General features: G+C 48.5%; 1 protein-coding gene across 2 annotated transcripts; it reads right to left on the reverse strand.

Moving 5' to 3' along the window:
* Positions 1-1,787: 1,787 nt before the first annotated feature.
* On the reverse strand, positions 1,788-23,327 carry PRCC (proline rich mitotic checkpoint control factor). 2 transcript variants are annotated; one of them, XM_017639740.3, is made up of 7 exons: positions 22,583-23,323; positions 13,211-13,258; positions 10,468-11,034; positions 8,088-8,183; positions 5,746-5,889; positions 3,651-3,716; positions 1,788-2,190 (listed from the first exon to the last, which is right to left on the reverse strand). In XM_017639740.3, exons 1-7 carry the CDS (start codon positions 23,048-23,050, stop codon positions 2,104-2,106), a joined length of 1,476 nt encoding a protein of 491 aa, XP_017495229.3. In that variant the 5' UTR covers positions 23,051-23,323; the 3' UTR covers positions 1,788-2,103. The 2 variants fall into 2 exon arrangements, with proteins under 2 accessions (XP_017495229.3, XP_036872622.2); XM_037016727.2 differs by lacking the exons at positions 1,788-2,190; positions 3,651-3,716; positions 5,746-5,889 and adding an exon at positions 5,913-7,014 and having other exon boundaries at positions 22,583-23,327.
* Between the last annotated feature and the right edge of the window lie 2,376 nt (positions 23,328-25,703).

Below are 25,703 nucleotides of genomic sequence, written 5' to 3' on the forward strand. Positions count from 1 at the left end.
TTCACCCCCTTCCCTCTGCCCCTTGGCTGTTGCTGCCATGCCACTGTTAACCAGGTGTCATTTGTCTTCTGTCTCCCTCATCCCTGTCTTCTCCTTCCCATTTACCTGAAGTTGAGGCCACTACCTCCAGGAAGCCCTCCCAAATGAAGTCTGTCCATGTCTAGCTTGTGTTTCTCTTGGTGACTAGGGAATTCCAACCACCAAAATATAATGTCATCTTTAGTGGAACTAACAAATAGCTTTAAAAAAAATGGCTTAAGACTCCTTGCAGAGAACCAAAGGAGATGAGAGGCAAGAACCTTAAAGATACCTGACCTAAGTTCACCCATTCCCAGAAGACACCGGGACTCCCTATTCACGCCCTGCCTCCCAGTCCCATCATGATGCAGCCCTTAAGATGCGGAAGCTGAACGGCCCAATCCCGTGTGTGGCGACTCTGGACGGCAGGGCTGCACCTACAGCAAACTGGCAACGCAGAAGCTTGTGGCTCCTCGGGTTCTCAGACTTCTTGGCCCTGCTAGGCCCACCTCACCACCTCGTCACCCCAGAGGGGCAATCTCAGCCCTGGCCCCCAGTGCCCCCGCAGGCGGGGCGGTGGCAGGGGCTAAAGGCTGGCTGGATGCACTGCCTTGGATGACACAGCCCAAGTGTTCCCATGGGATGCAGGAGCCCTGTCTGGCTCCAGCCCGAAGTAGGTCAGATTTCAGATAAGTGGGTGGTTTTCCTGTAAGTGCAGAAACCCTCTTCTGTACTTAATGAGAAACAGACTCCTTGACTTACCCAGCACACAGGACCAGAAGCATGGGGAGAGTCCCTGCCTCTGCTCCTCCTTCCCATCCCCAAGTCCCCACACCACACACTTCTTCAAATTGTCCCTCTGGCCTGAACCTTCCTCTCTGTCACCAGGACTGTCAAACCCTAACTGCTCCCAGGTTTTTCTCTGCTCAGGAACCTGAAACAACTGGAGTCAAGCACCTCCGTCCAGTCAATACTCCTCCGCCCGGCACCAAGGCCTTTCTTATTGCAGGGTTTCCTCAGCACTCCCCGCAGGAAGCCACTGCGGCAAAGCCCTACTGGAGTCCCAATACCCCCAGTGACATGTCTCAGCAGTGGCCTGCAGTAGGATTTGCAGTTTGTGACCACTCAGTGTATCTTCCATCCCTGCTCGAACCTTGTTGAGGGAGGAATCATGCCACAATCTTACTGTTTCTAGACACCACAGTGCCCTACAGCTAACTGGAGTCCACAGACCCTGACACCCTCCTCCCCCACCATCTTTCCCCAGCAAAAAGCAGGGATCCAGAAGTCTCTCAGGAGATCTGTCTAGCCCCCAAGCTCTATGCAAAGCTTCCAAACCAGTCCAGGGCAATAGGGATTGGTGCTAACTTGAATCCTCTTTAGGGGCAGGTATTTCACTTACTTTCCTCCTATTGAACTAGATTTTATGTCTAAGAACTGTGGTAAGTTTATCACAGAAACTTGTTTGACCTCCCCCAATAGTCAAAGATACGTGAGATCAGAAATACTGTCCGTATTTGGGGTCACAAGCCCCCTCCCCATATACAAATTTGTACATAAAATTCTTAGGGTCTTCAATGGCCAGGAACCCAGTTTAGAAGGTGGGTGCAGAGAAAAATGCAAAGCAGTCATGGAGGCAGGTCCTGATCGTGTGGAGGGCACTTTACACCGGGAACAGTGGAGATCCAGGGACAGGATAACGAATGAGACGGTCCAGCACGGGAAAAGGAGACCACACCGAAAAGGAGGACAGGGGTCAGGGCAGCCAGCTCTGTCAGACCGAATGTTTATTTCAACAGACATCCCTGGTTTAAAAAAAAAGGGTGTAAGGAGGGGTTTGACATTTCATCACACCCAGTGGGGAGCAAGACTCTGGTCCAAGAACTCAGAGCCCGTTCTGAGGCATCATCACGCGAGTCTTTGCTAGCTCCAAGACAGGAAGGAGCCGAATTTTCTAACTTTTGTTAGGAAAAATCTATCAAATATGTTCATTCTCGCAGAGACGAGGGCTGGGGCCCCAGAGGTGAAGCTGGGGGCCAGGCCGGCTGGGCTGCAGGCGATCCCGGGAGTGACCAAGTCAGAGGCCTAGAATCCGTATTTGGCTTGGGTCTGCCGGCGGCTCAGCCTGTTCTCCGACCAGGCATTCTTCAGCTCCAGCTCCCGCTCCTTTGCCTGTGCCAAGGAAGAAGGGTGGGCATGAAGTCAGACTGCCTCTCGCCTCTGTGAGCTTCCCAATTTAAAATTTTTCTCCCATCACAACAGTTATAAGGATACAGCAAGTCCCTTGAAGACCTGATTTTCTCTTATTCAAACAGAAGCATAAGACCTTGAGAAAGCAAAACGAAATCACCTCTTTGGGGAGCTAACAGAGTTTAAGCAGAATCAACACTCAAGAATCCTTATCTTTCCGTCTGCTAGAATTAAACCTGAAACACTCAAACAGAAAATGGACAAGAACTAGAATCTGACATCTGCAAGGAAGACGAGTCAGCTGGCCTGGTCACCTGACCAGCCAAGTGGGAGAGTGCGGCCTCAAAGATTTGGACAGGTCAAAATGGGACTCCAGCCAACCGTAATTAGCCTCGAGATGCAGTTTTGCTGTTGTTCTGGATAAAGTGCACGTGGTACCCTAGAAATTCACACCACTTTAAAGTACAAACTGAAGCTTCAAAAAACTGGAATGTACTAGAATTACAACTTCGCCCTCTGACCTCGACCACTCCTGGCTCCATACTGCTTTCTGAGAAGGTACAAGCACCACCCTTGCCAGGGGTCCCTCAACCTCACCTGCACAAGGTTATCTGAGGGCCTGCTTTTTCCCCTGGAATAAGGGGGAAGGGGCTGAGAGTTTGGGTTTGAAAAAAGACACCACCCTCAAATTTTTTCCCTATAAGTAACAAGATAGGGGAAGGTACAAGGGAGCTCCTGAAAAGGAAGGTGGAAATCTGACAAGAACAACGCAAGCACGACTTGCCACGGAAACCGCCAAGCAGCCAGCATGTACTCTCCCAGGGAAAGGCCGGGAAAGAGTCTGACTCCTGGCTGTATCCTTGCCAGCATCTAGTATAGCAGGTCTCAAAAAGATGTTTAATGATTAAATGAATAGTTGAAAGCTGCCAGGTCCTATCAAATAAATACTGGGACATGTTCTAGTTCCAAAACACATTTTGGGGTCATCTGTAACTATGAACTATTTGTGTTGGTATTGCCTGCCAGGTAAGTGGAGAAGACAAAACCAACCTTCTCATTGGTTGTATGTTTTGCTAAAAGCTGCTGAACCAATTTTTTCTTTTAATAGTTTTTTAAATTACTAAATAAACTTGCTATTTAAAAGAACCCTACGATAAACCATTTCACTTCGCTCCCCTTTTACATTTGTGCTTTGGGTATGTGAATTTTCACTTACAGACTTGACTCCAAGCACCTGTACTTGAGTCTCTCTAAAGTGAGGCTGACGCAGCACATGTTGACTCTGAAGGACACACACCCCCCCTAGTGGTCACATGGAGAGCCAGGGCGGGCGCTGCGGAAAGCTGGTGCCTGGTTCAGGGCTTCTAGCCCAGATCTCAGCCTTCAAATTCCCAGGTTTACCGGATCCTGCCTGGCAGGCTAGGGACCCTCAGCCCCCTCACCTGATGAATCAGATACGTGATCTGGTGTTTTCGCCGCTGCTGGCCTGTTGGCTGCTCACCTTTCTTCTGCAAGGGAAGAAAACATGATCATTAATCCACAGGAAGAAGAGCAGAAGCTTCCGTGCATCCCAGCGGTGCAAGTTTGGGGACTGAGAAACCAAATACACAGCCCAAATCCCAGAGGAGAAAAGTCAGCTTGGAGCTGTTTCTATGTCTATATACTTACAAAACAATTATTTTTATTAAAGCCATTATGCAATAACCCAAGGTCAGAGTACTTGCCTGAAATAGCCTGCTAGTACATCCCCATTAGACTGGAAATACTTCGAGGTCAGGACTGGGTCTTCTATTTCTTTAGTAACCCCATCCCCACTGCCAGTACCACGCACAGGCTCTGCCCACAGTGGCAACTTGATACCAGTTTTAGTGCCTACAGTCGGTCTAAAACAGCTTAAGTGCCAGGGCACAGGCAACCTCCCTCCTTCCCAACCCTCTCAACCTCCCTGCCCATCTCCCCTTTGGGCCCTCTTCATCTCTGTCCCCTTCTCCCCAGTCAGCCCAGATGTCTAGCTATCTCTTACCTACTGCTTACCAAGTTCATTCTCATTAATCACCTTTAGCTGAAACCCCACCTCCCCCATTCTAGTAAATGCCAACAGCTTCCCTGGAATTAGAATTTCCACCATCACCCCACCTCTCTCCAGTCTTCCAGCCTCCACCCGTAACTGCACTGAACCCCTCACCAAACTCTGATGCAAATGATTTACTGTCAAAGTCTATATTGCTCTAGGCTTTCATTCTGCGGTTTTTCTGTCCCCTGCCAGTGTTGTCTCAGACTAGAAGCTTCCTAATCAGCCCCACCCAACTCCCAAAACTCCTCTCTGGAGGCTCCTCAGCACTTATGTAATCAATTTGCACTGTAATCATTTACACTCAAGTGTCCTTACATCTTTTTTTCCCAACTACATAGTAAACTCCTCAAAGATACAGGACTGTATCTTTGTGTTCTTTTTAAAGGTCTAGCTCAGTACAATGAGATGGGAGAAAGAGAACTTGGACCTGGGAAAATACTAAACTCCAATTCCTTGCTGCTGTTTAACACCATTTCACATGACAGTTAGAGATGACACACATGAACCATCCAGCCCCATTCCCAGCCCAGGGTGGGCACCAACACTGGTCGGTACAGTAGCTGTTACTAGGTGATGGTGCTTCTCGACCCACGTTAGTATGGCATGCTCTCCTAAGTGGTTTTTCCAGTAAACAGTGATGGATCTATGCTGCTCTAACCACAATCCTTTGCTCTGTCCTGTATGACCGCCAGCATTCAGTTAAAACAAACGGCTGGGGCCCAGATGGCCATCTGCGGCCACAGAACAAAGCAAGGGAAACAGGAGGAGGAGAAGGGAGTTCGATGCCCGACCTTGGCCTTGCAGGTGCTGGGCTCGGATCCAGGGCTTCCCCACATTTCCCACCCCTGTGGCAGGCTCATAAATGTCCAGATTTGCTGTACTCAGCTACCAGGCCAAGAGATGTTCATCATACTGACTGAAGAAAACTAGCAGAGAAGCAAGCAGTGTGGTGTGGGAAATGTGAGGAATAAAGCATTTGAAAACCGCAGCTGGCTACAATAAAATATGGAAAGAAAGGAGAGAGGAAGGAAGAGTTGCACACTCAGAATCTGGGACCCCAGGTTTTCTGAGGCACTGATGTGAAGAGCTCAAAGGTGTGCTGGGCCTTGTCCCAGCTTAACAGGATGCAGACGGGGTATGACTGTGGGCAAAGGGTAGAGCAGCTGTGGGTTCTGTCCAGCCAGAGACGGAGCCACAACAAATCAGAGATCTTCCTAACTGCAAGATGGGAAACTGCGCCAACCATTCAGTGTCAGCAACCAGACCCCACCATCCAAATGGAGAGCAAAGTGCCACAGAGTTCTGGCAGAAGCTGTGTCCGTGAGGCCTGGCGCAGACTCCAGCACCACAGGCAACAGGTGTTAGGACGGTAACAGTGGGCTGTGGGGTCAGAATGGGGAGTAGGACCAGATTTTGCTTTGTGGCCTCCCAAGACGGCCACCCAGCTGACCTTTCCCACTTACTTTGCTGAATGACTTCATGGTCTTCTCTTCTGTCAGTGACTTGGTCATCCACTGCTGGGCCCCACTGAGCTGGTCATCACCTTTGATCTCCACAAAGTTGATCTCCTCCCTCCCTCGGTTCCTCTTGCCCTGCAGCCGCTTAAACTGGAAAGGGAAAAAAATGCAGGCATGGGGCATCTGGTGGGGGATCAGGAGACGTCACTGAGAATCGGGAGCTTATGGAATGGTTCCATGACTCCCCTACTCCACTGCACCCTCAGTCCCCCTCTGCGAAATACGTCCTTTCACCCTGTCACCTACCGAGCTCTCCTGATGCCAGAGGGAAGGCTCCTGCTCACAAGTTCTCCTGGACGGAGGGAACAGGTCAAGAGGTAATCCCAGACATGAGTGAGTGCAGAGTCAGTGGAAAGGATTTACGCTCAAATTATGTATAAAGTGTATCTTCCTAAAAGGACTGCATACATGTTCTTTCATAATAGTGCTTTCACTCTAGGATTATTGTGAGATTCAAAGGAGATAATAGAAAAGCCTGCCTGTAGCTAATATTATGCCTAGTGTTCATTAGTACCTAATAAACCTTTTTAAACAGAACCCTTTAGGATTAATCCTGTCATTATGATAGCTTTGAAGCTGAAGGCTTTCTGGCTAGATTCATGAATTCATTTATCCAGTGTTGGGAGAATGCTGTGTCAAAGATCTATATTTGATAGACCCTGAAATATCCAATTCCTGTCTTCAAGGACATTATCATTCACTTAGGGAAACAAAATACACACACGACTAAAATACTGTGTAAGATATGAGATGACTTTTTTTGATACTTCTTTCTATAGCTATATCTTTAAGTATATCTCCCCAAAATTAGTTTATCTGATCAGCTTTATGCAAGTACTTAGGTTATTTTTTGACCAAACATGGGTTACTCTAGTCACAGTATCAGAATTGACTCGCCAGTCCACTAGCTTATACATTAGTTCTCCATTGCAACAACCTTCCAATAACCCCCCTTTTTTTGTCAAATTAAGAATCCAAGGTAAAAAACAACAACTAGATTTCTCCTCTAAAAATCAGTTCTTTTACATGTCTGTCCCTTCTCATTGGTTTAATATCACCAAATCAGCAGACCCCACACCACAGCGGACATCAGAGGGGAAGAATGCGGAGCTGGCTAGGGAGGGAGCCTCACAAAAAAAGGCCTGGCAAAATTTTCTAGTGACCACTACTCACAAAAAATATGCAGATCACACCACAAGTCATTCAGAGATGTGCCTGGAAGGGAATGTGGGTGAAGGGGAACCAAATTAAAAAACACTCAGAAACTCCAGTTAGACCCAGGTCCTAGTCTGAGCGCTACTGAGGTGTCCCAGGATCACTCTACCCACAAGAAACTGACTGTTGCCATGGGACAAGTTCTCTGCTCCTCCTAGGCTTAAGATAAAAAAAGGCCCACCTAACAGCAGAGTTATCCACAGGCGTTAAGTGTGCAAAGGAATGGACCCCTTTCTATGAAAAGATGAAGAGGGAAATTTTTTTATAAAAACTTGCACACAAACAGGTAGCACCCTGTATTCCTCCGACCTCCTCCTAATACAGGCGGTAGCCTGCCTACAGATGGAACAATACTTTATATCCTAAACGTGGCCTCATGGCCCCAAGACATGGGGCTTTCTTCCCCCATTGCACTGAGGTTGGCCAGCTCAGTAGCAAGGGATCCGGTTATGTGAAATGTAAGGGTTATTTTCTGTGGCTGCTGTTTCCTTCCAAAATCCACTCTTCCCTTCTCCGTTAATGTGAATGAACCCGACATTTTCACTAGGCATATCCCCACCCAACTAAGACTACATATCCTAGGCCCCCTGCACCTAGGTATGGCCACATGATCAGATTCTAGTCAATGAGATAGAAGTGGAAGTGGTCTTAGGAACTTCCAGGTGGTCTCCAGAAAGGGGAGGGAGAATGTCCCTCTTCTGTCCTTCTCCACCTGCTGCAGATGGGTGGCCGGCTGCAGACTGCCGGCTGTAGTCTTAGCTGCTGTCACTAACCAACAGAACAAAGGCCACACCAAGGGATGGCAAAGCAAAACTCAGAAGGGCAGTGGGTCCGTGACAACTGTGTGGAGCTGCCACACCACACCAGCCCGGCCTGCCTACCTCTAGCCTTTTTGATGGGGGAAAATATTAATTTCTCTTGTATAAGCCACTATTATTTGGAGTTTCTCAGTCAATATGCTACCATGCCTAATCCCAACTGAATATAGTTTAAAAACATCATTTCCTTTAGCTTCAGATTTGAAACCTGGTGTCCATGGGTCCAAGACAGTCACTGCTGCTTTGTTAACTTACCGCTTCGTCATCGATGAAGGAGGCGTCTGGGGCGATCTCCTGGGGGGGCACCAGGGCCGGGTCCTGTGCAGGATAGTAGCCACCACTGTAATAATCCTGCAGCCGAGAGGGGAAAAAACACACCAAGTGAGGGCCCGGTGGAGAGCGGGCAGGTCTGCCCAGGAACAGAGAAAACCCTCCTCAGAAGCAGTGGTGACGCCCTCACGAGAGACCCTTCACATGGGCCAGGTAAAGGCACAGATCCTGAGGACCCACCCTGTGACTCAAGCACCGCCTCTGCGGCGTACTGATGGATATTTTTTAGGGAGGGGTGGCAAACAAAAACGCTCACTCCTGCTTCAATTTACACCCCGCTCCCTGGGCTGCTCCCCAGGGTGATTCCCACCCGTTACCTCGACCGGCCCTCAGCCCTGCTCCTCCCGCCCGTGAGCCCCCAGTAAGCTCTGACGTGAGCAAGTGAGAGAAGACGCGAGGGCATGCCACTCCTGCTTCTCACCCCATTCAGGGCCTCTGAACACAGGACGCTGCCTATAACGGGGGAGGTTGCCGAACTCAGATACGAATCGCCGTAAGGGCGATGTGGAATTTACAAAGCTGGAAATAAACCAGGTTTGTATGACCAGATTTTAAGTTCAGGAATCTGGTAATTCCCCGTGGAGGTAAGCTGTCCAGATACTGCTGTGGACCCTAGAAGAAGATGGATAAAGGCAGGGACAAGGGCCCTGAGGAGACCTTGCCAGGCAGCCACAGGTCTGAGAAACCGTTTCCACCCTGCCTACACTTTTCCCTATTCTTCCACCCTTGCTGAAACTCAAAAAAATGCCCCTCTAAGAACTTTGGTTTTATAGAGAGCTAAACAGAAAATAAGCTTGAATATTGACTAAATAAAACACATAAAAGCTCAGAGAGATTAGAGCATGTTTCTCTGTAGAAGTATTTATAATAAAATACATTTCAATTGCAGGGTCCCCTAGCATACTGAACGTGCTTTAATTTGCACAGACCGCCACAATGGTGTTTGTGACTAGATACTGAATTACAATTTGTTATTCATTTGTTATATGTAAATCAGTGGTTTCTTAGATTTAAAAAGACTTTCTTTTGTTTTTTTTTTTTGCTACAGAATTCTTATTTTCCTCCTCCTTCTAGCAACGTCGAGGGGAGCGAATACTGCTCCTGATCTGCCCACAAGACACAACAGGGTTTAACAGCAAATATGTAGGAAATGCAATTGCTTTCAAAGTCTTTGATGAGAAGAGGGTCTCCCCAAAGGCCACCCACCATGGGCCCCTATCCATGCCCAGACTGAAGGTAAGATTAACAATGACCATTCGGAGAATCACAGTGGTTGAAGGGGACTTCAGTCTTCCAAGATCCCAGCCTGTGAGGGAAAATGTCTACGGCTGCCCCCAACAGGACCAGCCGGCTGCCGCTGCCCAGCCACCACTGCCGGGCCCCTGAGCCCCTGCGAGCCCTCCCCACCCAGGCGAGGCTCTGACTGCCTCGGACGCCTTCCTATACCTACTTACACGGGCAGCCTACCTCCCACTCTCCGAGGGCACACAGAACAAAGCTAAATAACGCTTCCAAATAACAATTCAATGAGAAGTTATCATAACTGTTTACTGAGCATTTACCATGTTCCAGGAACCCTGTAAGCTGCTAATTCTCCTAGCAACCCTATGAGGTTGCCATTATGAGTCCTGTTCTGTTGCTGAGGAATCTGAGACTCAGAGAGGCAGCTAAGGAATTTGCCCAGGCTCAGCAGGGCTTGGGATTCAAACCCCAAACGACCCTCAGAGCCTATTCTCGATCACAGCCCCACCTGTGGTCCCCTAGCTTCCCCTCTCCAGGGACTTGCCCCAGTCCTTCTGGGTCTCACGACTCACTGGAAGCCTCCCACCATTCTCCTTATTCCTTCTGCATCCAATTCAGACTCTCCCTTCCTGTCTCCCTCCTTCCTGTCCCCATCTCCAGAACCTTCTGGGACTGACTGCCACCTAGAGGTCCACACCATAGCTCACTGCTCATCACCCACTCTGGGAGGCTACCTTGAATCCCTAAGACTAGGGCCCGCTCCTCTTCCACTTTCTCCCTACACCTCCCACCAGCTGCTACAGTAAGATTTTGTTTTCAGAATAAAGGTGTCAATTATGTGGTTCTACCCGTGTGACTTCAAGACTTAGGCAACTTTAGACCAATATGGTTCAGAATAAAAGTTGTATGCCTTCAGGCCTGATATGTCTCATAAAATCAAGACGTTAGAAGATTCATTGATTCAGCCAAAGAGACTCCACCAAGGTCATGTCATGGGCTCAAAGCTCTCCCCGACCACCAAGCTCCAACATTCCTTGGCCTGTCCTCCAGGCCTCCTACCCACCTGATAATAAGCACCAGTGGCATTAGCGTCGCCATATGTGGAAAACTGACTGTAGCTGTAGTCATCCCCAGGCTTAGGCATCCAAGGCGCCCCGCTTGAGCCTGCTGCCATCTTGAATTCAAGGGGGGCATTGGCTGCTTCGTCCTGGAAGGCAGGCTCGGGTTCCGTGCCTGGAGGCAGCTCTTCCGGGAGAGTGGGGATGGGGTACGGGTATGGCTCAACTCCAGGAGGCTCGGCCTTGTCAGGGAGGGAGAAAAAGTTCTCGGGGGCCACTTCCTCGTCGCTGTCATCCTCCTCCTGTGTGATCTGCTTTGTCACCTGCAGGGCAGCACTCTTGGCCGCAGCCTTGATGGCGGAGGGTGACGGAGTGGTGGTTGTGGCGCCCACAACAGGAGCCAGAGGGGAGGGCTTGGTCTTCGAGGCCCGTCTGGAGGGCCTAGTGTCAGAGGAGCCGTCCGAGGCTTTCCGGGAGAAGGCATGGGGCAGGAGCAACCTGTTAGTCTCTTTCACAGTCAGGTTTTTAGGTTGGGGAAGCAAGGCAGACAAACCGGTCCCCTCGCCAGATCCCTGGTGAGCCCGGGTTTGGGGAAGGGGGGAAGGAAGATGACAAGTGAGATGATATGTACCACTGACAGCAAGAACAAGAATTACAGACCTGCGCCCTCGCGTCCGGCCTTAGCAGCCTTATTTCCTTCTTCCCTCTGCCCACTCAGGCCACCCAATCTGGTCTTGAGCCCTCCCACCGCAGGCCCTTCTTCTGGCAGCTCTGCCCGAAGGAAGGTGTCACCCCTCCGTTCCTTGGCTCCGTCCCAACTCAGCTCCACTACCCTCTGCCACAGAGCCTCCCATGACTCTGTTTTTGGTAAATAAAATGCTCTGAATCTCACATCATCCTACTTCCTAAAAGGCCCGAGGCTCTACCCGCTGCTCCCTTGAACACTCTCCACATCCTGAAGGTTCCTCTTAATATGTGAACTCTCCCCTTCCTTTGGATTGCTACTCAAAGTCAAAATCAAGGCTCTACCAAGAGAGACATTCATACCTGTTGCCCAAAGTCGTCTCCTGTCCCCAAGGAAAGCCCTTCAGAAGTTGTATATTCAGCCTGTTTATGCCAGGGTCAAGCACTTAACTTATCAATTTGTAAGCTAATGGGCTCAGCCCACCCAGAGTTCCTATTCCTCATAAGGAGCTCTCTGAATCTGCTTTCTATATGTTACAGGGCCAGCTTGCCTAACTACAGGGCCAAGGGAAGAGCCAGTTTGAAAAAGGAGAAGGGAATGAGGTCACTGTGTCACTATCCCGGAGGAGCAGTGTATTTAGCTCTCTCAGCCAAGAAACGTCCAGAACAAGTGAAATAAGACTTCTGGGTCCAGCAGGCCAGGCAGAACCTTTCCTGGAAGATGGGCTCCTCTCCCTGCTGTCTGTGTCCACAGACTACATCCTCCAGCCTGGCAGATCCCAGAGTCAGGTTCAGAGGAGGCAGGCTGATGGGCACACACACATGGGTGGAGCACACCCGCAAGCTGCCTCTGAAGTGTTTGACCTCTCAGATGACATCTGGGATCACGGCCACGGCCCTTTGTAGTGTGGGTCCCCCTCTGCCTTAACGGCTCAGTTCCTCTGGCCACTCGTCTCTTCCTACCATCTGGAAAACTCTTTCCTCCTGAGTGCCTCCTGAGCCAGTGTCCTCCTCTCATTTCAGTGGCTAGCCCGCCTTCTCCAGCGAGCCCTTCTGATGCCAGGACAGCAGCTGGCCCTGTCCGCATGCACCACGCAGGCTGCTCTGTGACTCCTCCTTCGTGACCCACTATAAATATGGCCACAACGTCACTCTCACCAGTCATCTTCCCAACTTCCCCATGACTGTCCTTCTGAGACCTCCCAGCAGTGTAATAACACCTTAACATCCAGGGAAGGGGCAGCTTTGGAGCCATATACCTGACCCAAAAGACAGCGACCTTCGTGTTTGCTGATCCTGAGACATATGATCAACATCTAAAGCTCAGAGCAGAAGAGGAAGAAACTCCCGGGAGCCAGAATAAAGGCACTGGGACCAGGGGAAACAGCACACAGCAAAGATGTCACCTCCTGGCTCCGTCTGGTTGAGGACTTCTGGTCCTGATCACGGAGCAGCACCCAAAGGCAGCAGGTAAGACTCGGACTCCACGGTCAGGCTGCCGGAGTCTGAAGACCAGCTCTGTCCCCACCAGTTGTCTGACCTTGGGCATGTTCCTTAAACTCTGCTTCCTCATTGGTAAACACTCTGACTTGGGCACTACTCTGAGGATTGAACCAATCAAACGCTGCTTAAGCACTTAGAACAATGCCTGCTACACAGTAAGCGTTATTTAAGTGCTTATTCTCCAGGTTAAAAGTGAGACCAGGAGAAGTAGACAACTTTAAAATACAAAAGTTTCCTCACATCATTTTGACCAATTCATTTATTCTACTTTCCTTAAATAAGCCTTTTATCTGAACCGTAATGAATTCACCTTCCTACCACACCTGTCCTCTAGGAAAGGTAACGCCATCTGGCTAAAGCCAAGGAACAGTGAGGGGGAGGCCAGAGAAGCACAGGGTCTGATGACATCACAGAAAACACAACCACACCCCAACCCTGGGTCCTCGGATGCCTGCAGTCACTATGAGCCTAATTTGGAAACCGCTGGGCATTGCAAATCCTGCCTCTCAGGAAGCAATATGGGAAGATAAGAAATGGCTTCTGGTATGTCACAAAGCTTACCTGAAGGACAATTTTCTTCTTTGTGGGTTCATCTTCCTCAGAATCTGACTAAGAGAAAAAGAAATGGAATAAGCCTTCACTGTTTTAGAGCAGTGGAGGAAGCACCCACACCAGATGGAGCACGTATCCAGGCCGACAACAGCGGCCACCCTCTGGTCCGCACGGGCCTCTGCTGGAGGTGTACCGCCCTGCGCCCAGCCAGACAGCAGGGCTCCCTCCCTGCTCTTGACCAGCTTTGGAGGCTGCCCCTGGTCACTCATGCCCCCACCCCAAGACCTGCTGCACAGCCTTCTTGGCATCAATTTCTATTCCTTTAAAATAAGGCTATTTCCTCCCATTTGGTCTTTGGTAGAAAGAAAAAGCTATACGCATTCTTATTCCTATAAATCTATCCACTAGAAGATGAATGGGATTTGGCCCACAATCTCACCCAATCTCAGCTTCACTTCCAAAACCACTTATATAGACTACATAACCACAGGGCTGGGGAAGTCCAGTGGGATTAAGTGGTGTGTTAACTACTCTTCTGTGAGGCATTAAAGGTCAAAGCTATTGGAGAAATCCATTGCCTCTCCAAGTATGATCTATCGTCTGCCAGAGAGAGGTGTCTGTGTCTAGGAAGAAGGCAAGCAGATGGTGACTGTGAGGATTTGGGGCAGGACAGGAGGCCATCTGTGTCAGCCCTCTGACTCACCAGGACTGCTTCTAACACAAGCTCGCACACTGAAAAACACCTCAAGTTTTAGCTGAATGCCAGTTCCCAAGCAGCTTCAATGATCGGAAAGGTGGAAGGCATATGAATAGTAAGCATTTTACTTTTAAAAAGTAATCCTCAAACCAAGAACCTTCAAAGCTTTCCATTTGTTCTCCAGACCTTGGTTTGGATCTGTGAATAAAAATGACTAGGCAAGAGTCTAAGATCCTGTTCCTCTCCATGATTCTGCAGGAACTCATATCCTCTGCCCGTCTTTCTCGCCTGAACCACAACTCACAAGTTCCTTTACGGACTTGTCCTTGCAGGGCCCTGCTGGCTGTCAATCCGGAGAGCCTATTCTGTGTGAGACACAGTGCTGCGTAGCATACGGAGATTCCCAACTAGTGCCCCATGGCGGGGTTACAGATATGATGATGTCGATCCACTCCAGGCCTGGAGCAGGAAGGGAGGGCCCTGGCCCACTGGTCTCCAGAGGCGCCCCCTGGGCCATTTACCCATGTGTGCCCCGAAGATTTTCTATGTGGGCCATGACATGAAAAGAGTCCCTGCCCTCAAGGAACTTACTACAGTCCAGTAAGAAGAATGATAAACACCCACCTAATAAAGGTGGGAGAAGACAAGGACACGGAGTGTGCTTCAAAGAATCTGCCGCGCCTCCCTCCACACGGGCCGCTCAGCGCCTCACTCCGCTCCCCAGACCCTGTCACTGCCCCCTCGTCCTCCTGTTGGTCCATGCGCTGTGCTTCCTAGCCAAAACTCCCGAAGCCTTCCTGAGGAACCCCACCTTGCTCCTGTTCACCGGGCCCCCACACTGCACACTTGTCGGCGAGCGCATCGTGCTAACGCTGATCCATTTGCGGAAGTTTTGTGACCATTAATGTTTTTCTTGTGTGTGTTCTTGCCTTTACTCTGCCAGCAAAGGCCCCATCTTATAATTCAAGACTGCCTCACAGCAGTCAGTACACAATGATTTCAATTACTAACTGCTGCCAAAAGTGTTTTAAAAAAACCATAAGGGGAAAAGTCTGTCTTGGTACTTAGATGTCCAGCATAAGGCAAAGGGTGGTAAAGGACAACCATCTGTGTGTCAGGCAATTTGCTTACAATTTTTTGTTTATCCTTATAAAAACATGCCAAGGTAGGCATTATTATCTCAGTTTTATAGGCCAAGGAAGTAACGCTCAGAGGTTAAATAACGGCTAGAATGCCTTGGAACCGGATCTGAATCAGCTAGGCCCCCATGTTTTGCAGTGACGCTGTGCTGAGCTGGCTAAGCCCATCCACGCCGGAGATGCTCACTGACAGCTCCTGGCAGAGCCGCACACGATACGGCCCAGAGAACCCGAGGCACAAAATCAGAAACTAAGAGAAGTCTGAGTCTCAGCTTTGCCACTTACTGGCCGGGGGCTCCCCAACAAGCCATTTCACCCCCTAGCCTCAGGTGGAAATAATATTGTACATGTCACAGCAATGTTCTGAATACTGCATGAACTGCTACCCATGAATACATACATAAATTAAACTTCTAAGCAGAGTTCAAGGATTATTATTTTCTCTGGCCTGCCAAGATTTCAAACTCAAAGAAAAAGCCTTAAGCCCCTAACACCTAAGCATTTCAACCCGTTGTCTCTGTTCCAAACTCCCATTGCCTCGGCGGTTCCTGACCATCTCCCTGTGTTTTGATCATGAAGACTTATCTCCTTTCCAGCAGATCACACAGAACCACTTCATTAAGGGGATACAAGGTTTTCATGATGCTCCCAGGCATATTTAAACTTTATCATCTTAGGTAATAGGTTCAGTGGAAACAATCTGAAAATAAACAAATTTTATTCAAGTTTAAGATGATTACATTTATAAAATTGTACAAGCATATTCTTATTTTTCAGATCCTGTGACAAACCAAAGCGGCCACTGTGAAATATAGGCAATCTGTCCTCCGGCTCACAGAACTGAAGTCCAAGTCAGCTGGGGGAAGAAGATTCAATTTCTCTTTAAATGTCACAGGTTCTTCCCATGATACTGACAACTTAAGTTTAAAAACACACAGTACACAACAAAAACCAACTGCACAGACACTTTAGGAAATACCTCATTATTTCTGGGTTTAGAGGACTCGTACAGCTACTCACAATAAACCTCTTTCATCTACTGAATGCCATTTTAAATTGTCTCATGATGGACACTAAATATGAGACTCCCTAAAACATAATACTTAAAATAAGACCCTCAGAAATGTGCTGAGCTCCTAAACCCTTGTTAAGGCATGACTATTTATCTTGGTGGGGCAGTGGGGGGACTAGAAATAACTCTTTGCCTCTTAAAGCTGACAAACAAGACTCAGACATTCAATCTACCCAGGGCCACAGAGGAAGTCCTGGGGATGGAGAAGGTATGGCAGAATAATGAGAACCACCTCTTGCCCTCGCACTAACGTTAGCCAACTCCATTCTAGAAGAGGAAGGAAACTGGCTCACTATGAAAATAGGTTTAGATGCCACTCAAAGCACTTTTAGTATCGCCACATTATTTACAATAGCCAAGATGTGGAAGCAAATGTCCATTGGTAGATGAATAGATAAAGAAGATGCTGTACATATACACAATGGAATAATTACTCAGCCATAAAAAAAAAGAAATTCTGCCATTTGTGACATGGATGGGCCTAGAGGGTATTATGCTGAGGGAAATAAGCCAAGTGAAAGACAAATACTCTATGATTTTACTTATTTGTTGGAATATAAAAAAACAAAATAGCAGTAGACTCAGAGACACTGAGAACTGACTGGTGGTTACCATGGGGGAGGGGCTGGGGACAGTGGGTGGGAAGGGTGAAGGGGATAAAGGGGCACAAAAATGTCAATCGTAATATAAACTGGTCACTGGGATGGAAGTGCAGCACGGAGAATATAGCCAATGGTTCTGTACTTCTTTCTATAGTAACTATAGTAAGTATAGTAACTTTAATAACTTTCTATGTTGACAGATACTGTACTAGTCAGGATTTAATCATGTGTATAACTGTTGAATCACTTCATTGTATACTTGAAACCAACATAATACTGTGTATCAATTATATTTCAATTTTTTTAAAAAGGTTCTTCTAGGCATGTGAGGGCCTGACTGAAAACTAACAGGAAACAGAAGGGAAGTTCAGCAAAGAATTACCCCAATAGTTCACAAAAGGAAATACATTTCGGTTGAGAGTGCCAAAACGCAAGAACAGGAGTTAACCAACTGCTAAAAGATGGGCCACAGAACCTCCACTCACACTTGGGTCAGGAGGAGGGAGATACAGCTGTCCTGGAGCATTTGAAAGAAAAATCAATTCAGTTTCTAAGCGCACATCATTTAATTTAGATGCAAGAACATCCTCAATGGTGAGAAGTAAAGAAGTACATTGGGGCATTTTTCCTTTATCATCGTAGATCATATATAACACAAAATGAGCCATTGTTAAGTGTACAACTCAGTTGCATTAGGTACCTTCACAATGTTGTATAACCATCCCCACTACTATTTCCACAACTTTTCCATCGTCCGTAACAGAAACTCTGTATGTATTAAACAATAACCCCCCATTGCCTGCTCCCCACTCTCAGCCCCTGGTAACTTCTATTCTACTTTGTCTCTATGAATTTGCATATTCGAGGTACCTCATGTAAGTGGAATCATACACTGTCTCCTTTCATGTCTCCCTTATTTTACTTAGCATAATATCTTCAAAGTCCATCCATGTTGTAGCGCCTACCAGAACTGCTTTCCTTTTTAAGGCTAAATAATATTCCACTGCGTGTGCACACACTTCACCCATCCACCCATCATCTATGGGCTCCTGGGCTGTTGCCTCCTCTTGGCTATTGTGAGTAGCGGTGCTGTAAACAGGGGGATGATACCTGTTTGAGTCCCTGTTTTTACTTCTTTACACGTGGGGAGTAATCGCTGGATCACAGGGTATTTCTAATTAACTTTTTGAGGAACTGCCGAACTGTTTTCCTCAGGACTCCATTATCTGGAGGCTGTAGAGTGAACTCCCGAAGAGTATTAAACATCAGCAAATTGCAGCCGTGAGCAGGGCCTCTGCCATGAGCCCGAGAGAAGGGTAAGGCCAGAGACATGGGGCACTGGGGCTGGGAGAAGCCTGCTGGGCCAGGAAGGGCACTCCCAGGTTTTAGAGGCACCAAATAGTTGTCTCTTAAGAAGAAAATATTGTCTTTCTTCTTGGCCTCACAAGAGCCTGAGCTTCAGCAGCCACCACTGTCCTCTCTGCTCCAGCTGCCAAGAGTGACAAGACACACACCCCCCAAGACTGCTGAGCAAGAACGGAAACAGACGTTTTCCATTAAGCCAGGCCCAGTGGGATCTGCTAATCTATCAGAGCCTCATTCCCCGTGGCAGCCTCCCTCTTATCTTCCCAGGCTCTGTTTCTGACAGGCTCCCTCTCCAAAAAGCAATCACTGGTTGCCAGGGCCAGAAGCCAAGGAGGAAATAAGGGCCCAAGCACAGACGCCCCCCCAAGGCTCCAAAGTCTAATCACTCCAACGCTCCTCTCCGCCGCCATTATCCCGATTAGCTAGATTCGTAACTTCTTTTTACTCTTTTGCCTCAAATACCTTCCACTTACATCTGCCCTTCAGTTAGGATGTCACGTGCCCTCCGGCTTCTGCATTCCCCCCAAGCATTGCTTTCACAGCTCTGGCTGCCCCGGCTCTTCTATCTTTCCGGTGGGCAATATCACAGAACACCACCTCTGGGTTCAACTACGACTCTGCTGCTCCCAAACTGCGTGATTTTAGGCAAATCACCTCTGCTCTCTAAACCCCCATTTCCTTATCAGTAAACTAGGGATAACACTCAGCTTACAGTCACTGCAATGCCTGGCACAGGGTCCCACAAATGCTGGTGCACTCCCTCCCCTTCCATCCAGGATAACCCAGCTTTATCCACTGTAGTCAATTCCTAATAACTTGGTTAACAGAAATGACCGAAGTCAGTGAAATCTCAATTTCACAGCTTCAAATTCTCCACTACCTGGGTAAACAATCGGAAAGTTGGGTGATACTCATCCTTGTCTGTAACCCTAAAATTCCTACTTGCTTTGGAATGTACATTATATGACAGAAAACTCTTAGAGCAGATTTGCTCTTCTAATTTTGTCTTTTTGTATCCTAATCTTAGAAGTCTGCATCCTGTAAACCAATGTGAAATCAACTGTCAACCAATGTTTAGATGTAGCTTGAGTCAGAGCAAGAAGATTAAGAAGGGAAAAGGGGAGGACGATCATTCCCATTTTATGGATCATTCCTCATTCCTCACATAAATCAAAAGTTGACTGACCTGGATTTTGCAGTGCCCCTGGAGAGAGAATTTGGTACCACCCTGTCCCCTGACAACAGCTGACTGATGAGCTGACCCAAATCAAACCAACCATCTCTCTCCCAGAAATCCGGAATTGGGACTAAGCTTATAGTTCAATCTGGGCTGACCACTAAAAGGAAGGAAACAAAAACCAAGAAGGTGTGGGTGGCCATCTTTCACCTGCACCAAAGGTTGAGAAGCAGAGGAAAAGAATGACTCAAACGTGCAAAGAGAAGCTGTGTGAGAACCCAAAAGATCTCTAATACCTGATTCCAGGCCCTTTCCAAGGTACCTCAGTATACTTCAGGTTTATGCTGCATTACTATGTAAACTGGCTTGAGCTGGTTTCTGATACCTGCACCCAATTCAATCTAACAAATTTCCAGTCTGCCTGCCTCCCATATTTTCCCTAGAAAAATGGCACCACTACCCTCCCAGCCAGAGGCATGGGGTCAACCCTGAATCCTCACTTTCACTCATGACATCTAATCAATGTCCTAACCTTACCACTTCGACCTCCTTAATAGCCCTGGAGTCTCGGGGACTCTCCAGCCCCCGCTACACCCCGACCCAGGCTGCCATCATGTCTCACACTGTGTTCCAGCCAGTCCTGCTCCCACCGGGTCTTTCACCACTCGGTGCACAATCAGAGGATTCTTGTTCAGCCTTTAAGGGCTCTTCACTACCCCAGAATTAGTACACGCGCCTTAGCAGAGCATTCAAGGCTCATTATCATCTGGCCTCAGCCCCTCTGGCTGCATCTCTCATCACTCCCCATGCCCACCCATGTATTCCCTCACTTCAAGATCCCCAAAAGCTTTTCATTCTCTCTCACCTCTAGGCTTCCGTACATTCTGTTCCCTCTGCCTGAGGTGCCCCTCCCCACCTCACCCCGCTTTCTTTGGTTATCTCCTACTCATCTGTCTTCTCTCTGTTCAGGCAGCTCCTCCTCCTGGAAGCTTCTCCAACCTCTGGCCTGGGTTAGTGCCCACTGGGGGTGCTCCCAGAGCCCCAGCTCTCTCACGGTTCTTCCCTGACTTGGCCAAAAATCGGCTTCCTTGTTGGTCTCGTCCAACAGACTGTGAGTCCCTTTCGGACAGAGTCTATCGTGTTCACTACTGTAGGTACTTTTGCCTTCAGAGTTTGGTGCTGAAGTAGAAGAAATCATTTACGAAAACCTAATTCATTTCTTCAAACATGCCCTGAGTGCCTACTGAGTACAAGCCACAGCTTAGAACCAGAAGGGCTTAGACCTGGAGGGGGCACAACTACTTCAGAGACGAAGGTCACCCTTACTTATCATCTTGAACTCTCAGGCTACCTCTCCCCAGGAATTAGTCCCTCAGAGAACAAAAATCCCAACTTGAACAGAACAAAAATGGGAAACTGAACTAGCTATGGGCTAAAATTTGGCTTTAATCATCTACCTCATTGCTCACCTCAGGAACTGAGTGAATTATACTCACAAAGGAGAGACAGTCAGGAGTCCTCAGAGCTTTCTGCCGCTTCAGCCAGACTGAGTGGAAGATTCTACAACCTCTACCGGCAACTTCTTCTAATGCCACCTCCCCAGACCTAGAAAGGAGCCTTTTCACTGCCACTGCCGAGGGAGGGAGGCTGGCTCAAAGTGCCATCTTCCCCCATAGGTCACGATTAGGCTAAGACACAGTTTGGGGAGAAACCTATGAAGAAGGCAAAGGGCAGGCCAGGGAAATGAACTTATTTTCCTCTGCCTTCTTCAGGGATTCTTCCTTCGATCCAGGTTAAATCAAGGCCAAAGTAAGTTTTAGCGGAGCAACAGAAAACTTTTGGATCCTAAACTTAGAAACAACAGACTCAGGGGAAAAAGAGGAGGAAAATGATATGGAAGAATGCTTGGAACAAGATAGTGAAGGCAGATTCTGGGAACCTCCTTCCATGAATAATCCATATTCATTCAAGTTCATTCATTCAGAAAATATTCAGGTAGCACTCAGTATGAGCCAGGTGTTGTTTTAACTACTAGGGATACAGCAGTGAATGAAATAAAGGATAATAAGCCTGCCTTCATGGAGCTTGTATACTAGCAGAAGGAGAGGGGACAATAAAACATATAATGTGTTAGACGGTCATGAGTGCTGTGGAGAAAAATACAACTGAAGAGGGTTGGGGAGGAGTGGGTGATAGGAAGCTGCAATTTAAATAGGTGGGCTAGAAAGCCCTCACTGAGAACACGTCTTTTAAGCCAACGTGAAAGAGTAAGGGAGAGAACATTAGGATACCTGGAAGCAGTAGCTGAGGGACCAGCAAGTGGAAAGAATGAAAATGGCACTGAGACAGAGGTGGAAGTCAGGGGCAAAATCAGCTTCTCTCAGAGGGTTACCAAAGGTGGGCCAGAGACTGACCCGAACTTTCCAGAAGAAGGAGAAAGGGAAGAATGCTGGGTAACTCTAAAACATTCCATCCCTAGGCTTAATGCCTTCTTTATCCCCAAAGCACTCACTCCAGAAAAGGCCTGCCCTTCTGTTTTTCTGCTCCAACACACAGAAAACAACATAAACCTGGCTGCCTCCTCTAGAAATAGTACCCAAGGATCCTAATTCACCAAGGCTTGACAACACCAGATGGTGAATCCGAGGCACTGGATGGGAGTTCAGGCAGACCCCACTCTATCTTCACTCTGTCCTGTACCAGGTAAGATCTTACATGGACACCTGTTTCTCATCTGTAAAAATTAGAATGTTATCTTCCAAAGTTGTGCAATAATTGAAGGAAAGGGACAATACCTGGCAAATGATCTGAATTCAATACTCAATTTTCCCCCTAACTCCCCTCAAAAATAGAATCCAGGATTCCTATCCTTTTCGTTCAGATGCTGATGATTTTAAGTTGAGAGGTAAAGGGCAAGGTTAGTCCTGAAAGTTCAGCAAGGGATCAGGAACCTCGTCTCCTGTCATTTCTTCAGATGCCAGATTTTATGCTGTGCTCAAGAAGGGGCGGTGGGGAGAGAGGCGGCCTGAGGTGAAGATGCTACAAAGAGCAGAACTAAGTGTCCCTAGGCCGGAGCCTGTCAGTGTCTGGTGATGGTATGTGGCCCCTAGGCAAGCGAGTCCAGTTTTGAGAAAACCGCACAGATACCCTATCTCCCCGAAGTTGACAAGCCTCACCTCAATAAATCGCACTGTAGCAGAAATCCAGTGGTCTGGAATAACGGATGCATTTATAGGAAGGAGTCACGGAATCTGCACAAGTCCCTCCCACAGCTGGGCCCATGCCTAAACCCGATGGACAGTCTGGGGGTACCCTCCCAGAATACTCACATCCCCCTTATGCAGCTCTGGCGCCGCAATCTTCACCGGCTCTGTCCTCTTCTTTGGCTTGGGAAGCCCCAGGGGGGGCCCGGCACCGCCGATAGGGGGGGGCAGACTGAGGCCAGGGCCTCGGGGCGAAGGCTGCCCCAATCCCAGCCCCTCCCCAACTCCCGCCGCTTCAGCCGGGCTCACGCCTGGAGGTGGGGGGAATCCTCCCAGGCCGAAGGGCAAAGGGGGAGGCGGCTGGAGCCGGGGGTCTCCGGTGGGTGGGGGCAGCAACAGCGGGGGGGGAAAGGCTTGGGCCAGCATTTGGGGGGGCGGAGGCAGCAAAGCAGGACCCTTAGGTGCGGGGAGAGAAGCGAACAAGCCCCCTAAAGTGGACCCAGATGTAGGGGCCGCCGCCTCCTCCGGCTCCGGCTCGGGCTCAGCCTCATCCGGCTCACTCTCATCGCTGCTGGCGTAAGCAACCAGCGACATGGCGCCTCCTGCCTTCGGGGCGCCCTTGCCGGTAGACAAGGCCTACTTGAGACCGAGGATGCCCGAAGGCCTAGTGGGCCCCGCCACTTGGCGGGGCGGGGTACCGAAAAGCCCGCCTTCTCCGTACTCTGGGGCTAGCCCCGGCAGGAGCCCATAGCCACGGTTGATTTCCACCGAATAAGGTTTCCCTCTTCACTTATGCTCCTAGTCCCGGTAACTACACACAGCTAATGGCCGCCGACTCACTCCGCCTCCTCCGCGCCTCACCAACATAGAAACTACAACTCACAGAGCACACTTTGCACACAGCGCCATTGTCCTCCGCAGGGACTCGGCGCAAGGCACGGTGGGAGTTAGAGTCCGAGAAAGGATTAAGGGATGCGCAGAAAGACTGGGGGAACCCGCCTCTGACGCGAGGACTCCTGGGATGAGTAGTTTCTTTGGTCTCCTGACAATTCCTAAGTGACTACCAATCCCACTGGTCACCGCGACAGTCTCGAAGCCCCATAGGAGAGCATTTCGGTACTTGAAGTTCCCTAGGGTAGCAGCTTGGGCGTTGAGTTTTATGGGAGATGTAGTGCTCTTAGAAACTGCACATGATGTCGGGAAAGAGAGGGAGTCTGGGAAGGTGGGGGTTTGGGAAAAATAGTTTAAAGGGAAAGTGATCTGTGAATGAACTGAGGCAAGGTCCTGAGATGGCTGAAACCAGGAGTTGGACTAAAACACCCTGAAAAGAGCCAGGACGAGAGAGACCTGTATATGAAATTGGGCAGCGAATCCGAAAGAAGCTAGAATTCAGGCCTAATAATAAACATCTAAGATGAAATAAATGTGACATAAGAGAGAGGAGGTAGACCTTCTTCGCCTTGACCAAGGTGCCCATTGAGGAATTCACCCAGCCCTTACAGTCTGCAGCAACCAGTGAGACAGGAAGATGGGCAGGGCCCTGCCAAGTCAGAGTCGCGTACTTGAGATTAATTCCTTACCCTCAACCCAGTGGGGTAAAGGGACCAACTACTCTCGGCCCCCTTCATAGATCTGAGGCATCGCCCGAGTCCATCTCCATCTGCCTGTGTCCTCCACCTATCCATCTGCATATGTCCTCTTTCTCCGTTTTGCTCTGTGCCGGGTGTTTGTTGTGCCTTTGTGTGTGACCTTGTTAATCTGTCTCTGTGAGTGAGTGTCCTTTACAACCATGTTTAGTTGTGTCCTTTTCCAGCTCACATATGTCTTCCTTGATTCTGTACCTGTCCCTTTCTCATTTATCCATCTTTGCCCCTTCCTGTCTGCCTGTGACTCGATGTCCTCTGCTTGTCAACTCGGTATGTGTCCTTCACATGCTAATCCATGTCTACGTGGGCACCAACCCCCTGCTCCCAGAGAGCAGAACATTCTTCTGAGCTCAACCCATTGACAATTGTTGAGCTTTTGGTAAGAGGCTAAAGAAGAAGATGGAAAAGATGACGAGGGGAATGATGAGATAGCAACAATGAGAGGGGCGGTGAAAGGCCTGGGCTTGACTTCTCCATCAGACGCCCTGATCTGGCCCCCTCCTCCCTCCTCCGTAGGTGTCTAATCTCACCCTGCCATCCTAGACAAACTCACATGCCACCTTCTCCATGAAGCTGTCTAAAATTACTTCCTGCTCTGCATGCCCAGAGCAGTTTTTCTGCATATCAATTCTTAAACTTTAGTGTGCCTAAGATCACTGGGAAAATTTTTAAAAAATGTAAGTTTCTGAATTCCAGCCTAAGCGATTCCTATTCAGTAGGTGTAGGGTGGGACCCAGAAGTCTGGATTTTTAAGAAACTCCTCAGTTGTTTGCAAAGCAGATGAACTGAGGACCACCGTAAGAAACCAGTCCTACCTCCCAGCTAGTATGCTTTGCACAATGCTGATACCTGCTTTTCAAATCTAGGTTCCTCAGCCTACTTTCTGATGACTATGGGCAGTCACTTCTCTTCTGAATCTCACCTTCCTCCTTTGAAAAATGGATAGAGTATTAAGGAGTCCTGTCCTACTTCTGTGAGAAGGATTTCTGCTATTAACACACGGTGAAATGATTGAGAACCCTAAGAGAATGGGAAACTTTCAAAGGGAAATAACTATCCTTGTTCCTTGTCAACGCAGCTTGTGTCCTGTGGAGAAGAGAAGCCACCCAAGGGCAGGGACCTGTTGTCATTTGACAAATAGTGTCTAAGCTGAGTCCTCTTTTTGTAAAGACTAGTGATTCCTCTTATTAGGTGTATACCCTACCCTCAAAGAGCTGCTTCCATGCAAGAAATTGATGAAAACTTCAGGACATGGATGGAAAGGGATTTATTTCTCACTGTGAACTCTTTCATACCTTTAGAAATGTGTAACCTCTGCATGTATTACATATTCAAAAGTAGTAATAACAGTAATAAAGTCTTCCAGTAAAAGATAATGAGTTGAACAGACATATCTAATGTGTTCTCTCCTGAAATTCTACTAAAACTTCAGTAAAGGAATTTTTTTTGAAAGGCATGAAAGATCCTTTTGAAAAGAGCTAAACTCACACAGACAGGGAGATGAGGAGACCACAGTACCATTTGGGGAGGTGGAAAGCAGGTGCACCCGTGGTAACTGTCCTGGCACAGGCAAGAGAGCTGAGAGCTGCACAGGCCTCGGG

Source organism: Manis javanica, chromosome 14 (assembly GCF_040802235.1).
Source record: "Manis javanica isolate MJ-LG chromosome 14, MJ_LKY, whole genome shotgun sequence".
Classification (NCBI taxonomy): domain Eukaryota; kingdom Metazoa; phylum Chordata; class Mammalia; order Pholidota; family Manidae; genus Manis; species Manis javanica.